Source organism: Andrena cerasifolii, chromosome 12, assembly GCF_050908995.1.
Source record: "Andrena cerasifolii isolate SP2316 chromosome 12, iyAndCera1_principal, whole genome shotgun sequence".
NCBI lineage: Eukaryota > Metazoa > Arthropoda > Insecta > Hymenoptera > Andrenidae > Andrena > Andrena cerasifolii.
In genome coordinates this window covers 6,874,112-6,895,427 of record NC_135129.1, presented here as the reverse complement: position 1 = coordinate 6,895,427, position 21,316 = coordinate 6,874,112, and the positions used below count along the sequence as shown (strand labels likewise).

General features: G+C 47.7%; 1 protein-coding gene, 1 long non-coding RNA gene and 1 pseudogene across 19 annotated transcripts in view; 2 read left to right on the top strand and 1 right to left on the bottom strand.

The window, feature by feature from the left end:
* Positions 1 to 6,405, top strand: part of LOC143375186 (protein daughterless-like) — a 98,777-nt gene extending 92,372 nt beyond the window's left edge. For 12 of the 17 annotated variants that reach the window (XM_076824063.1, XM_076824066.1, XM_076824061.1 and 9 more), the window contains 4 exons: positions 180 to 269; positions 1,750 to 1,895; positions 1,979 to 2,133; positions 2,213 to 6,405. In XM_076824063.1, the coding sequence (XP_076680178.1) occupies positions 180 to 269; positions 1,750 to 1,895; positions 1,979 to 2,133; positions 2,213 to 2,257 (436 nt within the window). In that variant the 3' untranslated portion in view covers positions 2,258 to 6,405. The other 5 variants (XM_076824060.1, XM_076824065.1, XM_076824064.1 and 2 more) reach the window with 5 other exon arrangements.
* Positions 6,406 to 6,655: 250 nt separating this feature from the next.
* LOC143375188 (ATP-binding cassette subfamily G member 4 pseudogene) lies at positions 6,656 to 14,286 on the bottom strand (annotated as a pseudogene). The gene is made up of 2 exons (XR_013086830.1): positions 14,094 to 14,286; positions 6,656 to 9,445 (listed from the first exon to the last, which is right to left on the bottom strand). The product of XR_013086830.1 is annotated as an ATP-binding cassette subfamily G member 4 pseudogene (transcript).
* On the top strand, positions 12,748 to 19,482 carry LOC143375195 (uncharacterized). The gene is made up of 3 exons (XR_013086833.1): positions 12,748 to 13,536; positions 14,610 to 14,657; positions 18,979 to 19,482. It is a non-coding gene; the product is annotated as an uncharacterized LOC143375195 (long non-coding RNA).
* Positions 19,483 to 21,316: the final 1,834 nt, after the last annotated feature.

Sequence of the window (21,316 nt, the reverse complement as noted above, 5' to 3'; positions counted from 1 at the left end):
GGGGCTATCGTATCGATTCACATCTCCGTTCGAGGGGGTAACGTTGCGCGTAGAACGTAAAACGTAAGACGCAAAATTTTATCGCCTTGTCGTCGCTGAGACATCAACTAGCTAGATGTTGTCCCCCTTTCGTCACCGTACAATGCAGAATTAAACTAACCAATGTATTTAAACAACCGTTGTTCGAGCGCTGATGAAGATTGCGACGATCCCAGCACCAAAGCGGTGCGCGAGAAGGAACGTCGCCAGGCCAACAACGTGCGTGAAAGGTTAGTGAACACACGCAGTACGCACTCCTGTTGTACTTTCAAGTCCTTCGAGTTCCTTCGGGGACTTGGAATCCTCCTATCCTCGTATGCATGCCCGATATAAGATAAGAATAACGAACGGACGATTTGCGGGATCCTCAAGGTTCGATTACTCCTCGATGACTATTCAGCATGCCTACATCCTCCCCGTCACCGAGGCCCGTATTCTAGCGTGGAAATTAAAATGTTTCTGGTTCAGGCGAAAGATCGACAGCTCTCGTGCTCACCTATCAATCAGTCTCATTTTAATTCGGCTGCGATTCGGCCCCCTCTAGGCATGCTCCCTTTACTTCACAGCGTGCGAGCACCTTTCCATCACCCGCGTCACACTAAACATTATTGCATCGAGAGACTTCTGCTCTCTTTCTCTCTCTCTGTCTCTCGGTACATACCCTCGATAGATTCTCGTGAATCCTTCGATCAGCTTGCCGCCATTATTTCTCGTGCCTAAACGAAGGTGACGAACCGGGGACCACTTGTGCATATAATGAAGACATGTTTATTTCAGAATCCAGTATCATTCAAAGATATCCCTATTCCTTCCACTACGTTTCGATGCCATCCATCCCGAATCCACGTGGTCCCTCGGACATCACCTGAATTCTGAATTTTCTAGGTAACAGCACGAAATGAACTCTGCGCGTTAGATCCGCATCTTTCTTCCCGTGTCGTTCGTTCTCCGTGCAAAGAATACGGGCCCCATTCGAGAATGGAAACCTGATTTCTGTCCATAACCACAAGCCGACCAGAGAGCTCTGCGTGTGTTCAGCCACCGAGTATATCTTGCTCGTGCAACCCTATCGTATTCGGAAGATCGACTAGCCCCGAGTGAAATCTCCTTTAATCCCTTCTTGCCGGTACCGCTCGGTTTTGTTAAACGACCACGGTGCCACGTCGGTTTTACTGCTGTCGGGTCGCGCGCTCGATTCTAGGACAAAGTAACCGCCTACGTCAGGTGATTAATCGAGTATTGTTATTGCGCAACTGTTGTTCGAGCGTCGAGGACGAGGATGACGATCCCGACGTGAAGGCGCAAAGGGAGAAAGAGAGGCGGCAGGCGAACAATGCTAGGGAAAGGTAAGGAACTCGATGGTAGTGTGCAGTGAATCCATCGCGAAACCCACTTGCCCACCTACAAGCTGTGATTCGACAACAGGTCGGCCCGTATTCTATGTATGCGTGAAAAGTACAAAGAGGTTGCTCGCCGCAGTCGTCGTTTCTCTACTTGCGAACGATCCGGCTCTCGTGCTATTACGTAGAAGAATCTCGAGTAGCCGACGCAAAACCTCTCCTCTGGTCTCAGACGCGTAAGAAAGCTGCTTGCCCGAAGGATTCGCGAAGTCTAAACACATTTCTCGTTTCCCATCGAGAGTTTCGTTCCCCTGTACTGCCCCATGGGGTGGATCCGCTCGCGGCGCGTAACCAAGATCTGTCGCTTCAGGATACGTATCAGGGACATCAACGAGGCTTTGAAGGAACTCGGTAGAATGTGCATGACGCACCTGAAGACGGACAAACCTCAGACGAAACTCGGTATCCTCAACATGGCTGTCGAAGTGATCATGACGTTGGAGCAGCAAGTTAGAGGTAATTGATCCCCGGGTTCTCTTTAATCGCAAAACAGCATCCTGGACCGTTCCTCTAACGAAGGTGTCGGCGTTTGTTTGCAGAACGAAACCTCAACCCGAAGGCAGCGTGCTTGAAGAGGAGAGAGGAGGAGAAGGCAGAGGACGGGCCTAAACTACCCGGTCATCTCGCGGCGCACATAGCTCACCCACATCCTCATCCCCACGCGCATTCTCAGCCACCCTTCTCCACGATGCCTGTAAGTATCCTCGCGAAAGATGCGCCTAGGCGCGTATTTGATTGACTGGTTGACGGCATGAGGAAACTGTTTGTTCCAGGGCCCGCCACCTTCCCTTCAGCACAATCCATCGCAGCCGCAGTAGCAGCGGCTCAGTGGCGGCGGTGTGATCCTCTGTTAAAGGGGTAGATACAGCTTAAGACGGTGATAGTTTTGGGACTTTTGAGGGACTTGCACATACAGATTCGAGAAAGATTGGGGGTATTACGCGGCGTGTCGCGGCACACTCTTCGAACGTAATTAACGTACGTTCCACGGAGGCAAGGACGCTTGGTCGCTGCTTACGGGATAGAGTAGGCAGTCGGAGAAGGATACTGCGCTGCTCCAGCGCAACATGGTGCATGCTGTATGAACCAAGTGCAAACGAGCACCCAGTAATATCCACGGGTTCCCTGAGTGACTCTCGTACGCGCGTGCGACGAACAGGGAGCCAGGATTCTGTATGCCGATGCGCGAGCATCGGGAACAGAGGGAGTGAGAGCCACGCGGTTACCTTTAAGAGGCATCTACCCCCATTCCCATCCCTATCCCCCGAAGGCGGCTTGAAATTATTTTTATAAATAGCGAGAAGACAAAGGAATATGGTTCCTCTCTTTCGAGGTGTAAGGAAGCGTGTAGTGCGATCGAGATTCTATTGAAACGATCGATCCCCGGCTATCCGGTACAACCGATTCTTGTTGAAATTGCCCACTTCTGTGTGTGTGTACGCTACTGGCGACGACGCGTCGCGTTGTGTTACAGAGCGGTAATAATTGTAGAGGAGACACGAGGTCTAGACACGGCGCACAGACGAGAGAAAATGCCTGGCGGCCGAGGACGATCGCGAGCGCTCGTCGTAGGTCCCTCGGAGTCGGAAGCTGGACGAGGTAGGAAGGGTTTTCATTTTATTTTTCTCTTCGTGAAGTTCAGTTAGAGTTCTCGCTTGCCGTCGGTGTACATAAACGATAAACGACAGACGACTCGAGGCGCAGGGGTAGCGAGATCCACGGTCGTCCTCGGTTAGGGCTGATGGTATAAACTGTACATACATGCATAGAGGAGACGATTGTTTCGCGAGCGTTCAGTGTGAATCGAGGACGCGTGAAGTTAGTTCAGTGGCAAACTTTCTGTACTTACGCGTACGAAGGGGAATAGAGGGAGGATCGTGGCGAACGATCGAGAAAATTAAATTAGGAGGAGGGGAGAAATTCGCGTGGAACGGCGGCGGCACGAATGAATCGTTTTCGCGGAGTTCAAATGATTCGGACCACGGGCAAATACGATGAGAGAGTGAGAGACAATGCAGAAGTGCAAGGACCGAGCAAAAAGGCAGAGTACACCGCGCCCTGACGATTCGTTTCGGCTGATCGCTTATGGCATTTGGGGAAAAGGCGCCCCTACCTATGCGCTTTCCAACCACTTGCTACGGACGGGCATCTTTCGCGCTCTCTTTCTCTGGTTGGGAGACACCTATGAAGGAGGAACCTTCTTCGTCGTGCATAGGGGGTAGTTCGGAACGATTCATCGGGACGCGGTGCACGTGTATAGGTGTGAGTGGTAGGATAAGATGGGAGAAAATGAAATATCGGAACATCTACCTATCGATCACGGAAAAAAAGTTCAAACATATCTCACGCATAATTGTACATATACAGCAGTGACGTACGCCTAATCAATTACCTTATTACATTATGATTATTATTATTATTACTATTATTATTATTACTACTATTACTATTATTATTATTATCGGCATCATTACGATGGTTATTATTATTATTATTATTATTATTATTGTCACGATCATGATTTTATTATTATTAATTATTTTAATGCTACCAATCATTGATCGCCGAGGAAATCCTCCGCGACAGAAAGAGGGGACATTTTTGTTTTTGAACAAAAATATAGCTCAACTCAATGTGTACCCAGTTGCCATGTATTTTAATTTATTTAGATTCATAAATAAATTTTATTGAATAAAAACGAAAAATAGTACGACATCGACAGGAACAAGAACTGACCATCGAAGAAAACACGTGTGTCGAGCGCCCGTGTTCAACTCTGACTAATTCCGCTACACGTTCTGTTCTCTATCTCTCATTTCTTTTCTCTTGCTATTTCAGTCTTCTTTGCCTGCATTTGGTTCTCGCTTCCGTGTTCCCTCGAGCGACCACGCGATGTACATCCTCTCCTCACACATATCACACGCGTGCAGCTATATTTTTCTTCAAAAGCATATCAACCGTTCCGCGCGGTCCTGAGGGGAATTCACACGCGTATTTCGCTCGCTGTACCTTCGTGTTCCTCTCTCGCTGCTGTCTGGAATCTCGACGAACGATAACCGATACGTTCTCGCTCCCGCGCTCGGCTATTTTCTTTGCTTTCCGCACGCCGATCGCCGAGGATACCGAGATAAAGGCGGCGAAGAAGGAACGTTCGCGAACCAGAAAAGGCTAGACAATTCACGAAAAATTTCGACAGGTTCCGGTTTAGTTCGATCAGCAGAGTCAGGACCGTCGAAACGCCCGCGAAAGGTATCGACCGGCAATCTATCACTGTTGCGTTCGTTCCCGACGAATGGATCGCGCCCAGGCTCGGTCGAGATAACTCGCACAACCTCGCTTTACATTTAATCTAGGATCACAGAATCGCGCGAAGCGTCGCGGCTATCGCCTCCCCGGGGGGAAGCGAAGACGAGGAGGGAGGACCGTGGGGGGGAAACGTGAAAAAGCAGAGGCACGCACGCTAGGTAGGGATTAATTGAACGGTATTGCGATAGAGGAGGTCAGCGGCGATTCGTGGGAGATAAATTACAAACACACGCATACACACACGTATATTCGCGATGGTAATCATGTAAAATAATAACGACAATAAATAGCTCGTAAGCCCGTCTAAGCTAGGCACACCTGTCGATAGTCTTAGATAGTCAAAGTGGAAAAGGCGAAAGGTGAGGAGAGTGTGCAGCTCGGTTCGAGTTGAGAACTACGATCGCAAAGGTCTCTTCGCGCAGCTCTCTGGGCGAACCTGTCTTAAGTTTCAAATCGCCACCGCGCGTTAATTGCGTTAAGCTGTTACGAGGTGGTTTTTTTAGTTTACTACTCTCTTAACATTTCCCAGTCAGACGCGTGCTCTCCGTCAGCCCGCGGCTCGACGGGCTGCGGAGCCGTGAGATTTGCGAAATCGACCCCGTCTTTCGTTAATTCGAGTTTCGATCCCGCGAGGAAGATCGCCTCGACTGTTGGGAGACAAACTACTGTTCAGCCGCGATTTCCAGTGTTCTTCCATTCCGAACGCTGAAACTCGCGGCGCCGCTTGCGATCGACGCGATCTTCTTTCGTCCTGGATCAACTTGCGCGACACGGACAACTCCCCTCGATCGCCCGGGATACCGATTGTCGACGAGCGAAATCGCACGTGTACATTAGATCTAACGACATTACTGTATAATATTGTAATTAAACGAGAAGCGTACGTAGGTCTGGCGTGGCTAGTTGGCGTGACACCGGGCCTTAAAAGAGGGCACTGAAGCGATCTTTCCGACATGCATGCGATTGTTAGGGGAGGAAAAACAAAAAGAAACAGTTGCGATTCTATCGACATCGATGAAACACGAGCTGAATATTATGCGTATATCGAAAGAAAGGGAGGCGAGAGTACGCGCGAGAGAAAGAGAGGGAGTGTGTGTGTGTGTGTCGAGAGAGCGTTGCGTTTGAGAAAGAAAAAGAAAAAAGAAGGAATGTATAATTATCGCTAGTAATATTATTATCACTAATAATATAATAAATGTGCCATTTTTTCCATGATCATGGTGCCTGACTCCGGCCCGACGATGACGCCTCTATGCTTGACGCTCTTTCACGCGGCTTCTCTTCCGGCCATTTTCCGTTCACTTTTCTTTCTTTTTTTTCTTTCTCATTCGAGCTTCCGTTTTGTATAGCTGTGCGCTCCCTCCGGCATTAGACGATCGCGGGAAAGAGCACCCATTACGTTTTGTCTCGCTTTTACTTTCTAAGTGCGCCTCTGTTTCAGTTTCGTTCGTTCAGCCGCCTACTTCTGCATAGATACGAGCATATAACACGATTGTAGATACGTTTAGTCGATAAGACGTACAGCTCCAACCATCGTACCACAAGTACGGCGAACGTGGCTGTATTTATCGGTTACCTTTGAATCGTTCAGCTGTAAAGGCTATGCAAATGTCGGTCGGTGGATGTTTGTAATACAGATTTTCAACGTTTTCAGGAAGCACACGCTCTAATGATTTCTTTCCTTTGCGTTCCGCTGAATGGACCGTCCGTGGCAGCGCGACGGTACGCTGCTCGAAAATTGGTCGGAGCTGGCTTTCGAGGATGACCAGGAAAATATCACGCGGACATTATTTCGAGCAGCGTACTTTAAAGAACGTCCCCCTGAATTTACCTTGCGTCCAGATCTCCTCATTTACCGCGGGGTGTTACGCGATCTGTGTCGACCAGAGGGTCAGAAAAGAAACAGAGAGTTTAGTTAACATTTCTTTAATAGACTTCCCTTGTAGGTCTCCAATACAAAACAGTACATCTTAAGAATTATTAGCTAATAGAATTCTAAAAATAACCGGATATCACTGTCCTTACGTTCGACACTCGCCATACATCCATTACAGTAATTGCTATTCATTCGTTCCCATTCACACGATCACGCATCGCATTCGCCTCGCCACGGCCATCATCGGTAACTACCGCGAGCATACGCGAAATATCACTATACTTGAAACGCGGTTGCGGTAGCTGGATGGAAACTTCACTGGATAAGCTGCCGACACAGCTGTCGATGTCCAATCAAATTCACTCTGCCGCGAGAACATCGCAGACCACAGCGCTTTTCTTAGGCGGAGGAGAGCTTCCTCTTTAGCGTGCAGTAGGCCACGAGCTTGAATAGTACGTAGTAGCAGGATAGCACGACGATGTCGATCCAGTATTTGCTGTCTGTCATGGCCAACTCCGACAGCAGCATTTCCGGCATCCGATAGTGACAGTAGTTTTTCGGGCAGGTGAGCTTCTCGCGGCTGAAGCCGTATATCGCGTGGACGAGGGCGTGGACCGAGTATTTCAAGTAGCTCAGGTAGCTGATGTAGACGAGGGCAACCGACATGTGATTGTAGAGAGCGAGGAATCCAGTCATGGCCAGCATGGCGCACGTGAGGATCGCCGCAATGAAGGTCCCGTTCACGGGATTGCAGAGAGTACCGATCAGTAGGCCGAAGCTCTCCGCTATCATCGCCGTCAGGACCGCCACGGCCAGAAACATGAGGAACCTGTTGGTGTCTATAGGCTGGTGACTGAGGAAATAAGACGGAGAGCTGTAGAACAACGCGGACAAAGCCTGCAGCGGCATGTTGGTAATCAGAGATGCGATGTAATACGTCCTCAATTGGTACCAGTTGTTGAACCTCTCCTTCTTCAGCGTCGGGAACTCCGACGGGAACTTGAGCACCGCCGGCATCGCGCTAGTGTAGCACAGATACACGCTGCTCACCATAAAGTACCCGACGTTGTTGATAGACTTGCTGCCGTTCATACCGGAGTCCGTGTACAAAAGGCCCAGCAGAATGCCCACCAGAAGGTGAAGCACCAGCTTCAAGTGGGTGACCGTCCAGTCCCTGAACATCTGAACCATGCAGCGATGCAACAGTATGAAGAACTTCTCCAGCTCGGAGGGCGGCGTGACCAGCACCATTGCCTTAGTTTCGTTCTCAGGATTGCGGGTAATGTAGTCCTTGATTATGTGCGGCTCGTTCGATCCCCAGTGTCGGTCGTTGCTGTCGCACAGCTGGGCCAGCTGGTCGTTGTAGTCGCCGTACTCGTTGCTGACCACTTCTATCATGTAGTCAGCCGGATTGTGGTATTTGGGACAGTGGAGGCCGATCATGGCGAAATAGTCGATCGTGTTTTTGGACGCGCCGGCGTATAGGCGCCTGCCATCTGCCAGGAGATAGACGCTGTCGAACATCTCGTAGATCGCCGCGCTGGGCTGGTGGATCGTGCAGACGATCGTTCTGCCAGCCTTGGCGAGGTTCTGCAGTAACCTGATGCACTGGTAAGAGGACAGGGCGTCGAGACCGGTGGTCGGCTCGTCGAGGAACATCACCGGCGGATTGTCGATCAGCTCCAGGGCGATGCTCAGCCTCTTCTTCTGGCCCCCGCTCAATCGACCGCACCTGGTCTCCTTGCTCTTGCTCAGATCCAGGTTGTCCAGCACATCGTCGATCAGTATCTCCTTCGCCTTTCGACTGATGTTGCTGCCGATTTTCAGATCGATGGCGATCCACATGGCCTCCAGCACGGTGAACAGCGGGTACAATTTGTCGTCCTGCTGGATGTAGCACGACTGCTTCCTGTACTGTTTCCAAGTGTGCTTACCCTCCTTGCCGATGTACTCGATCTGGCCCTTCCAGTTGTTCCTCTCGAAGCCCGTGAGGATGTTGAGCAGGGTGGACTTGCCAGCGCCAGACGGCCCCATGATCGCCGTCAGCTCCCCGGACTTGAAGGTCCCGGTGACCCCCTTCAGGATCCGCTTCGAGGGATTTCGGAAGCGTTTTCTCGTGTCATAAACGACATTCGAGAACTCAATGTCAATGGACTCGGCCTTCGGGAGGTTCACTAGCACCGCTCGCTGATACATCTCGACCCAGTGAATTCAGTGATCCGTATGACCCACTGAGAAGAGGTCGTGCTACGTCGCGGGACAGTTCTATGGTCCCTCCCTTCCTCCCCTTGGCGATGCACCACGTAAATCGCGCGCTATCTGCGCTTCTCTTATCACTCTGCCACAAACAATTCCTAACGCGGCACTGCAACGGGGTCAGGCGTTTGCGACAAGAAAATTCCAATGAATTCGTTGCTTCCGAGCTTTCGTTAAGGATCTTCCGTGGAAGTGGCGTGTTCCCGAGGGCTCTGCAGTGTTTACATATCGTTCGCGATTCGAGCAGGCGAGTCGCCGGTAAGTACGACTGCTTCACGTTTGCTTTCACGTTCACAATTCTTTTTAGCGGTCACGCGCCGCGACTCATCCTCCTGTCTTTGATCCTCGCAGGTCCTCCGCGGGAACCGTATTCGCCTAGTAAACACAAGTGGCTAATATCGCAGTTTCCGTGTAATCGGCTCCCTCGTCATGTTTATCACATGTCTCCTGGCCCTGATGTCTGCTAGGCACGTCTCTCGTAGACACAACAAATACTTGCAGACAGAAAAGGCCGCAGCATCTCCTCGGGCAGCTTTGCACTTCCTTGGGCGCTGCTCGTCTACGGCATCTGCAACGAATTATTCAACACTTTATTACGCGTTCGATCGGTATAGGACTCCACTGGTTCGGAAATCAAGCTCTTAAATGTAGCAATCGTGCAACAAGTTTGCAACAGTGTAATTCCTTGAATTATTATCAGTACAGTTGCCGGCGTTGCGTAAGTGCGCCGATTGGTTGGCTTCGGAAGAAGTGTATTCTATAATGATTAATAGGATGATGTAGTTTGCTTATTCCGATTAAGGAAAAAAATCCGAGATGGCGCAAGTCTGAAACATAGTCGATCGCCGGCTGTATAGAACACGAGGCGGCAGTTCTACGAAAACTTTGTGCATATGGTAATTGAATCAGTGCCGGATCGTAATCATTAATGATTACGCTAAAATGGAAATGTCTGGCCACCGCGAGGCATTACCATATGAAACGGGAGGAAGAAAATATGCCGCGCTTATGCCGTTTTTGATTAATGGAGCTGGCGGCAAAAAAGGGGCGATCATTAACCAAGATTTTACAACATATCGTTACATGCAATGCTCGGTTTAATTAAATCTGCTGGAGGTGGAGAACCTGGGTTCTCCAACCCGCCTAGGGTTTGCGAGTAAACAAGCGGGATAATAGCTATAATATTTCGTTAGATCGCTGTTTATATGAGCGGTAAACAATTGGCGGCCGGTAATATCTGACAGATGATTCAACGAGGAAGGCGTGGATTTCCCGACGCCGCGCGATAAAATTACTGCACACCGCTGAATTATACATGCATCCGATGGATTTGCTGGTAAAATCGCGAGATAAAAATAGCTAAGGGGAATTAGGCCTTCCGCCACGTGTCAGCCGACAATTTTATTGTCTCGTTATACCACTATTCAGTGTATCGCGAAACAAGCAGGTTTCATGCGGCGCGTTACATAAACATGATCTTGAACCGTGCATAATGGCTGGCCTTGAATCAGCGGACGAATTGCTCCGAGAGCCATTTCACCGTTGGGACACCGTCAACAATCTACCTGTCCTTTTTTCCTACGATCCCCCCCCCCCCCATATTTAATTCCACTCTATTCTGCTCCCTCGCCGAGCAGTATCGTCACTGCACGCGTTGTCCCGCGGTTTATGTAATTCTAACGTAATTACAGTAATCGGTGTTATACTCGACCAATACTTAAATCTGACACTTGGAAGACGCTGTATCATGAAACATTCAGCTGATTTTTTTCTCACCCTTGGCCACGTCTTCAGCGCGGCACAATGCCGATACTAAACGGTAATAATCAGTGGGTAGCAAAGGTCACAATTTATCACCGTTCTGAATAGGAGATTAGCCTGTGATTTATCACGATCGATCGGCCAACGACCATCACCGATATGCAATTATTAACTCGGACTGCACGAGCTCCGGAGGCAAGAAAAATACATTCATCGAGGAAACCGGTCGACAGTGTCGTCACGGAAACCGCGAGCCCGTGGCGAAAAAGAAACCAACACTTGGGTCGATTGACACTTCTCATCGCTGCGATTGTCCCACGAAAAATGTGCACGGCGATGCGCGCGCGCTGTCATTATTATTGTTCGCTCCGGGAAGGAGGATGGCCTGCGACGTATCGCCCCGGGGATCTTCTCTAAATCCAGCCTTCCACGAAAACACTGCCGCGATAGAGGATAAGATACGCGACACACGTTCCCAGCGATATACATAATTATGCGCACTGTGATTAATTTCTGGGCGAGAAGGGTTCACTAAATAATACGCGTGCATAAATGATGTAACGTCGCCGACGCTATTATAATTTATAATCACGATGATCGAGCAGTTAATCAGGAAAAAAATGAGGAAGTGGCTTGAGCGTCGAGTGTGAGTCAATAATCTCCAGCTATTAGATAGGCACTCCCTAACAAAAGTTTAAGTAGACGGCGGCTGGCATTAATTAGCTATCAAGGTACCGCGGACCGTCTGGGCGTTTAAGAGTCGGCAGCGGGCACGAAAACGCTCGTGTATAACTCGGACCGAAGGCGTACTTTCTGATGGGTCCGGTGATAAGATCAAAGGGAATTTACATAGTCCTTGGCAACTATTGTCGAGATCTATTATATCTGTTCACGCATACATATCGTAAACGGGAGGTAGCTGACCGAGCGACTCGAGCATCTTACCTTTCTTCGTGCAGTCTACTTGGGAGCTGCTGAATGATTTCATTCAAGTTTATGAACGCGAATTTAGAAGCATGCATAGCTCGACACAAAGTGGTATGCTAACATATTTCTTCGTCGCTGTAATTTTGCATACGTAGCAGAAATACAGCAGAGTTTGTAGCCCCTAAGGCGTCGCCTTCCGATCAACGATGTCTCACGTACCTATGTATGCTCGATCAGAGCATTCAACTACTTAGTTTTTATAGTACGTGTACAATCGTTGCACAATCAACGGGCATCGATGACGAAGAGATAAATTACACTAAATTAGCTTCTGCCGCCTTTGTCTATGGAGTATGAAACCTGGAGGCGTTCGTTGCCCTTTGCCGCATCGAATTTTCTAATTCAGTTTTTAAATTCCAGAAGAGAAGGAAACTATCTTCTCGCGGTTTCCTTGCCATCCGTCATCCAGTTTCGCTGGTTATTCATGCTTCTGCGATATACCGTCTTACTTTTTGCCGCCTTGACCGTCATTCGGAGCAGCTTCTTCATCCGCGTGACGTTCCGCGTTCAAACTTCGCCACGTGCCGTCCACCTTTCTCCGTCGTTCCGGATTCGCAATAAAGACGTAAAAGTCGTGGAATCGTAAAGCATATAAAAACGAATTGCTTTTATTACCGTTTTTTTGTCTAGATTAGTTTTTCCTCTGTAGGTCGATCGATTTCGATAAAAAATAGACACACTCGTTCCGTGCCTTCGAACCGTGCCGTACGCAGAGCTAGAATGCATTTGCATACGACGTATCTTAATAGCGTGACATTACTGTCACTTTTTGCGCACGCCCGTTTGCCATTGTGTTTAATGTATTTCTAACAATTAGACACGACAATTCCCTGTAGTCATTAACCTTTTTAGTCGAATGGTTCCGCCTACCAATTACTACCTACGCTGTCGGCACCGAGGCTTTCCACGTGATTCCCTGCGGGTAGTTCTTTTTCAGCTGTCGTCGCGATTAAAGGGGTAATTTATTCGGCTAGGATCTCTCCATCGCACTTACGTAACGCGAGTGGCGCTTTATCGATGCCGCCGTTTCCTCAAAAACAACGGTCTCCGTCGTTTTCGCGAAAATTGTCGGCGAGTACAAAGTCACGCGCATCGATATCGCATAACTTTATTATCAGCGATTTCACCGACAACCGGGTACTTTGGCAGAGACTCGATTTGTGTAAATACTTTCTTCCTCTGGTTTTATCCCTATCAGATAGGAGGACCGTAGCACGGAGAGCTTCACTTTCCGTTGTCTAATTTCCGTCGCGATTTTCTCCAATGACGACGGTGCAATGCCGAAAATAAAAACAGAAGCTTGCATCGTCTTCGCAGTTGCCGATGAGCAGAGGGTCCTCATTAGAGACATATACACACGGAGCGTAAGCTGCGTGGGATGGTAAGGTTCGCGGCAAGGGTGCGATACGGGTAAATCGGGTAACTGAGTGGTTTTGCGCGCAGAATGCATCCAAAGATAACCGACGCGCCCGTAAACGAACCTCTGCCAGTTCCTCTTCGATCCTACGTTTTCCCCGTCGATAGTCCGAACTCGCGCTTCGTCTATACCTATACATACATGCCTATGGTTCTTATCGTGTAAAAGATTGATTCGCATTGGACGGCGGAAAAATGTCACCGTTCAAATGGAAGCATCAGTCATCTACCGCAAGGTCAGGGTCGTTTCATCGACCACACAACTTTCTTTGGATTCGCTCACGTCAGCTAAAGTTTAGAAAAAAGACTATCTATTGCTGAGCCAGCCATCCAAGCCCGCGCAAAGTCCACGGTGCATTCATTCTGCGACTCCCCGTTGCCTCACCCGATTATTGCTCCGCGAAATTTCGACAGCGTCGTGTCGCGGAACGTGAGGCGAACTTACGAGCGCCGGCGATTAAAGAGCCGGAACCGCGAGCGCTGATAAGAATGGAGGTAAGGGTGTAGATCGTTAGGCCGTGCAGCGTTGGAAGAGGGTCGACGCGTTGCTATCGAAATCGTGTCGAGCGGAGGTGACGATTCGAAATCGGATTCTTAGCTGTTTGCTTGGTAATGAAGCGAATAATAGATCGCGAGCGTTTCCGAATAGGCTGCGTCATTTTAGAATTGAATTTTTCATGCAGGCGTGTAAAGACACGGCTCTACGATTGAACTGTCTCTCTCGTGGACAAGTGCTCTCTTTTACAAGCTTATGCACTTACGATATAGTGATTAAGTGGGACGGCGGCTCGTTAACATTTCAGAGCGTTAAATCAGAAGCTCGAAATAGAAGGGTGCTATCTATTGATAAACTTGGATATGATGTCGATGGCGGTGAAATAGATGAGTGCACTATTACCCTCCATGCCGAAGGATGAGAGTTGCAAGACGTTCGAACTGCTACTGGAGCGACAGCCTCGAAAAAGCGACGCGAGCCCTTCGAGAAGTCGCTCAGCGAACTTCTCTGAGTTTCGAATACTAGGACGGTCCTTCAAGCGGTTTGCTTCACTCACCGAAGTAAAATGCAGTCACCGATCTTTGCAGCCGGCTTCTCGGAGGAGATTGGAAACTTCTCGCAGCGAGAAACTAGATCCAGATCCAGAAGCGTGTGGGCCCGAGCGAGGGACGGACCGCGGAACCGAAGCTTGCGCGGCAACTCGAAGACACCGCGCGGAACAGAATGCGATTCGCAGCGTGGCGACGCGAGTGTCGAGGAAATTGCGCTCGTGCTCGATGCGCCCCGCTCGCCTCCGCCGCCGGTTTGCATACGCGCGGCTCGCTGCCGCGATTCGCCCTTCTAACGCGTCGCTTCTGTCATCTCTTTTCACTTTATCGCTCTCTTTTCACCTAAACCTTTCCTGCTTCTTTCGGCGCAACCTGCGCGGACGTTCTATCCCCCTTTCATTCGGATGGACTGAAGAACCTTAGGTTCTTGAAGGCACCATTCGTCACGTCGGCCCTCTCTTACTTCTTTACGACTGTCGCGGCGCCTAATTAATATTGTTAAAGGTCAAGTTTGAATATTTCAGCGGTACCGAAGCAAAGGAAGATTCCACGGTCTGCAAGGCTGCGCTAGCGTACGAACAAGGAGAAGGTTAAAGTTTAATCGAACTCGCGCGTAATGAGTGTAACTGGTTCGTACGAAGCGAAGGGTTAAGTGAGATTAGCTCTGTTTAATTAGTCGTAGGCGTCTCTCAATGGTGGATCGTATCTTTTCAGCGGCATTGAGAAGCTTCGTTAATATGCCTGAATATAATGCGCGTCTGGCGAGGTACGAGCGACTTGGATTTCCTCGGATATCAAACTCGCGGCTCAAAGTTCTCTCTTTGGAACGGTCGCTTGATTTTGAACGGAACCGACTCGGGTTGCCGTTCCAATACCATTTCACTGGTAGCTTTCCTCGCAACGTAATTTAAGGGTATAAAGGATTTTATCCAAAGGCGCGCTCTATCGAGTAATATATCGAACGGGTTCCTCAGCCTTGTAATGTTTCGCCGCGCGTGCACGGTCGATTTAGCAATCAAGATTTATCCGACTCCTGACAAGTCTGATAGATCGTGCATGCAGGAAAACCTTAGCCAACAATAAGCGTGCCTACATCGGCGAATCGCAAACCCGTGACGCTAATGCAATATTACTTAACTCGGATGCATGTAACCGTTTGAACCCGGTATGGAGATTCTTGTCACACGGTTCGACCCATTTATTACGCGATTCTCTTTTAATTCCGTATAATTACCTGCTGTGTTACGCTCGGAGATACTCGAAAGTCATCCTCGCCGATATGGCGACGGGAACTTGGACAGAATGGAGATGGTACCTACTGGCTGGGTCATCGGCAAAGAATGTACCTGCGCCAATAACTTTTTGTTCCTCTCGTGCAAACAGTGTCAAACCTGTCCCGTCCGCCAAAATACGTTCCGCATATAGAATAATAACCGACGCGAAACGGTTCGAAACCGTTGATAAGAGCGGTAAGTAATTATTCAGGCGACTGGTCGCGAGTCAGCCGTGGCGTTAGTTGTCCTTGCGGCGGCCCACTCATGGGAGTTTTTAACAAGTGTTTCGACTTGAACCGCGCTGGCCATCGCGCTCTTTTCTTCGCTTTTCTCGAGGAATTTCGAGCGGGCAACGCGCAGGCACCCGTCTTCCCACTTTCCCCTTCCGCCTTTCCTTGCCAGCTCTTTCCTTCCCACCGGCAGTTAAACGCGGACCGTCGCGCAAGTCTTATTGTGTGGTAACGATTCGGGGCTTCGGAATCGTTCCGAACCGGTTGTCTACAGGTCTTTCCTGCCGCGAAGGTTCCTTGGCAAAATGGATCAAAGCTTAAGGGGCTAGACACGTCAGGTGACCTGGCCGATTCGGCAGGTCGATATTACAGCATTTTTTTCTGCACAGAAATGGTAATACCGATAGATCCACGATTAACCGGTGAACGCGAGAGGGAGCTGTTTGCTATTTCTGTATTCTATTCTGAATAAGGAAAGAAATTCTCAGCTGTTCCGTTATACTTATAAAAATTTTAACGAAAAGTCGGCTGGTACTGTAAACGTAGAAAATTCATTGTACATTTTAATTACTTGAAATGTGCTTATGCTACAATATTCTACGTTAGCAGTAAGGAATTCTAAGTGAAAAGGAAAAATAGACGAGGGAATGTCCCCAGAAAATGAAATTTGTTAGGTTAGACATTTTTTTATTAGCAAAGCACCGATACAGAACATGAAATACAGTTATTACACGTCCTCTGCAGAAAGCAGTTATCAACAAACATTTTATATACAAAATTGTATTGAATGTTGAATTGGGCTAGTGAAAATGCGCAGACTGGATGCGCGTGATTATTATGTGGGCGGCTCCTCGAAGAGCCAGAAAATATAACCTAAATATATGCTATATGACAACAAATGTTTAGTGGCTATTTCAGCTTCAAAGACATCGCCTTAAAGTTGCAAATAAGGGGCGCTCCAAAATTCTGCGTCTCTTCGTTAAACAGTCACTGTCTCGAAACATCTGCGCCACTTCTCGCTCTTTAATTTGCTCTCCGGAGACATTACTTTGTGCCACCTCTTTCGACGGCATGTTCTCCTGTTACAAAGCCCAATTTTGTGCATTCTGAAAATTTTCGCCAGATTTTGGCCCAGGTATCAGGAGAACATGAAGCGAAAAGAGGTATTCTGAATTTCAGCTTCGAAGGCATCCTCGATTCTCTCTCCGAAGACGTTACTTTGTGCCACCTCTTTCGACGGCATGTTCTCCTGTTACAAAGCCCAATTTTGTGCATTCTGAAAATTTTCGCCAGATTTTGGCCCAGGTATCAGGAGAACATGAAGCGAAAAGAGGTATTCTGAATTTCAGCTTCGAAGGCATCCTCGATTCTCTCTCCGAAGACGTTACTTTGTGCCACCTCTTTCGACGGCATGTTCTCCTGTTACAAAGCCCAATTTTGTGCATTCTGAAAATTTTCGCCAGATTTTGGCCCAGGTATCAGGAGAACATGAAGCGAAAAGAGGTATTCTGAATTTCAGCTTCGAAGGCATCCTCGATTCTCTCTCCGAAGACGTTACTTTGTGCCACCTCTTTCGACGGCATGTTCTCCTGTTACAAAGCCCAATTTTGTGCATTCTGAAAATTTTCGCCAGATTTTGGCCCAGGTATCAGGAGAACATGAAGCGAAAAGAGGTATTCTGAATTTCAGCTTCGAAGGCATCCTCGATTCTCTCTCCGAAGACGTTACTTTGTGCCACCTCTTTCGACGGCATGTTCTCCTGTTACAAAGCCCAATTTTGTGCATTCTGAAAATTTTCGCCAGATTTTGGCCCAGGTATCAGGAGAACATGAAGCGAAAAGAGGTATTCTGAATTTCAGCTTCGAAGGCATCCTCGATTCTCTCTCCGAAGACGTTACTTTGTGCCACCTCTTTCGACGGCATGTTCTCCTGTTACAAAGCCCAATTTTGTGCATTCTGAAAATTTTCGCCAGATTTTGGCCCAGGTATCAGGAGAACATGAAGCGAAAAGAGGTATTCTGAATTTCAGCTTCGAAGGCATCCTCGATTCTCTCTCCGAAGACGTTACTTTGTGCCACCTCTTTCGACGGCATGTTCTCCTGTTACAAAGCCCAATTTTGTGCATTCTGAAAATTTTCGCCAGATTTTGGCCCAGGTATCAGGAGAACATGAAGCGAAAAGAGGTATTCTGAATTTCAGCTTCGAAGGCATCCTCGATTCTCTCTCCGAAGACGTTACTTTGTGCCACCTCTTTCGACGGCATGTTCTCCTGTTACAAAGCCCAATTTTGTGCATTCTGAAAATTTTCGCCAGATTTTGGCCCAGGTATCAGGAGAACATGAAGCGAAAAGAGGTATTCTGAATTTCAGCTTCGAAGGCATCCTCGATTCTCTCTCCGAAGACGTTACTTTGTGCCACCTCTTTCGACGGTATGTTCTCCTGTTACAAAGCCCAATTTTGTGCATTCTGAAAATTTTCGCCAGATTTTGGCCCAGGTATCAGGAGAACATGAAGCGAAAAGAGGTATTCTGAATTTCAGCTTCGAAGGCATCCTCGATTCTCTCTCCGAAGACGTTACTTTGTGCCACCTCTTTCGACGGCATGTTCTCCTGTTACAAAGCCCAATTTTGTGCATTCTGAAAATTTTCGCCAGATTTTGGCCCAGGTATCAGGAGAACATGAAGCGAAAAGAGGTATTCTGAATTTCAGCTTCGAAGGCATCCTCGATTCTCTCTCCGAAGACGTTACTTTGTGCCACCTCTTTCGACGGCATGTTCTCCTGTTACAAAGCCCAATTTTGTGCATTCTGAAAATTTTCGCCAGATTTTGGCCCAGGTATCAGGAGAACATGAAGCGAAAAGAGGTATTCTGAATTTCAGCTTCGAAGGCATCCTCGATTCTCTCTCCGAAGACGTTACTTTGTGCCACCTCTTTCGACGGCATGTTCTCCTGTTACAAAGCCCAATTTTGTGCATTCTGAAAATTTTCGCCAGATTTTGGCCCAGGTATCAGGAGAACATGAAGCGAAAAGAGGTATTCTGAATTTCAGCTTCGAAGGCATCCTCGATTCTCTCTCCGAAGACGTTACTTTGTGCCACCTCTTTCGACGGCATGTTCTCCTGTTACAAAGCCCAATTTTGTGCATTCTGAAAATTTTCGCCAGATTTTGGCCCAGGTATCAGGAGAACATGAAGCGAAAAGAGGTATTCTGAATTTCAGCTTCGAAGGCATCGCCTTAAAGTTGCAAATAGGAGGCGCAGGCCTTTCAAGAGGCGTTCGAAAATTCTGCGTCTCTTTGTTAAGCGCGGCGGGACGGAATATATTTTTTTTTTCAGTTTAGCGCGACTGACCGGCATTACGCAACTCATACATATTTGTAACTGTTACAGAATCTCGAATTCAAGTTTCAGATAGCGGGACATTAGTATTTCCAAGAATATGGCCTTCGGGGAACATCTCCAAAATGGAACTGCCTGTCTGGCCGGTTCAAGGTGAAATGAGAAAATACGCAACAATCATTCCACTGTCTACTACCCGTCATTTCTTCGCGATGAGACCAGTTCGCCCTTGGAATTTTTTAAGACTCTCGTTTGGGACCACCTCTTTCCACTTTCCACTCGACGAGTGTGACCGTGAACCGTCACACTGACAATGATCCTGCGCCCTGACATCGACCACAGCACAGGTACTAGTTAGAGAGGATGCGTGGAAAAAAACCGTAGGTGTAAGGTGCACCTGCCACCTCGTAACACTATATTCCAATGCATAATGTTGTATTTTACTGGTCAATGTAAGAATGTATAGTAACAATAAGATTGAATATGTATGTACTGTATATAATAATGGGCTATCAATAAACAACTTGAACACGATTTATCCAGTCTTCGCGCATTATTTTTAGATTGCTTAAACTACATTTTCCCGCAATAATTCATTCTTTCACCATTTTCACATCAGTCGATAATTTGCCTCTGTTGCAATGGTTGACTTGTCATTTTGTCGCACCTGCAAAAACTCGAAAAATCGCCGCGCCGTTACTCTTGCAGGTGCAGCGCGAAAATCTGCTTCTCTTGCAGGTGCGGCACTTCAAAAACCCCTTGTTCCGAAATTCGTGGCATGATTCTTGCACCTGCAAGAAAGGCAGAATTTCGCGCTGCACCTGCAAGAGAAGTTGCACTGCAATTTTTTGATTTTGTGGGAAAAAGTCAGTTTTGTGGGAAAAAGTCATTTGTGTGGTAGAACACCGGTTCCACGCCAGGGAGTGGTGCAAGAATATCAATGGAATCTTACCTACCTTTCCATATCAGCAGCGCCTCATTAACTTACCTTTGCAGTTCGCATTATACGATTTACCTTTAGATGGTAGGTCCATCTTCTACGTCACCTATGATAAAATTCTCGAATGTGGATAACGTAGGATTCTGTGACTGCCGCCCTTCTCACTGACGGTTGGTATAAGTTTCAAATTTAAAGTGGTCGATCGATAATAATATTTTCGTGTATAAATTCAATTTATTTGAAAAACCACATTAGAATATAATTAAACTACAAATCGATAATACAATACGATTGCTGAAATATTTTCTACTTACTCTCAAGTTTTGAATAAAGAAGTTACAAATCTAACTTGAGTTTAAACATAAGTTTACAAGTTCTCCATATCTTTATTATTCTAAAAATCTAAAAAATTGTAGCCACATAATCTTGGCTTACAAATAAGATCGCGATATTACATAATATGGGGGCGAAAAAGGTGTCATCGTCTAGCCACCTTAAGGAAAGGGTTCGTTTTAATGCACAGAATAGTAAGTTGCACTTAGCAAGAACTTATTGATCTTAGCTTTTCTTTCTCCTGAACCTGGACACCAATGTCTTGAGGTGTTTACCAGTGTGGGGGTGGCCATAGACGGAATTAAAGATGGCGGTACTTTTTCCATTGTTTCAACACTCCCTGGAACCGTCCCGCTTTCTCTCGGCCTCCTCAGGAGGGTGGCTCGCCTCGGAGGGGCGAAAAATGGCTGGAAATATTTTCGAAGGAAATCCAAGTAGGGGTGAGCACCCTCGGCGTCTCCCCTCGACCAGTTGCAGTGTCTGGATGATGGCAGTGGACCGTCAAAATGTCTGCCATTGCGTTTGTAATTTACGATTTAAATTCCAGCATCTCTTTGTAAAAGAATTTAAATAAACTATTAGAAATATTTCAAAGTATTTGACTTGTTTCCTAATAATCCCTAATAGGGTAATCACCCATCCTTACAACACGATAACTTAAAAACGATTACCGCCCTTTGCAAAGTAACGCGAAAAGAATCTACAACGCGTTGGGAGCTGCGAATTAAATGCTTAAGCGAGCATTATTTTTAATTACGCGCGGAAAACCACGCGGAACGTTTGAAAACAGGGCTACTCACTCTATCCTCGTGGAAGCTCGCCAAGTGAATGCTCCGACCTCTCTTATAGGCATCTGGAAACCGCCCTTGCGCTCCCTCAGCCTACCCGATCCATCAGGGAAGCTCCTTTTTCTCTATTCTTTCTCTGGTTGCACGGGGCCAGGTATTGACCGAACGGCATCGCAGTATTTTCCTTGAAGCTTCCTCGAGACCGAGAAAACGCTCGCCTTTGTTTTTATTGCCCGAACGCGGAAAGCGGGGGCAGTCGTTCCGCTGGCGGGCGGAGAGGAGAGGAGGGAAATGGCGGGGGTGGCCGGGATGCTGGAAAGGAAAAGCA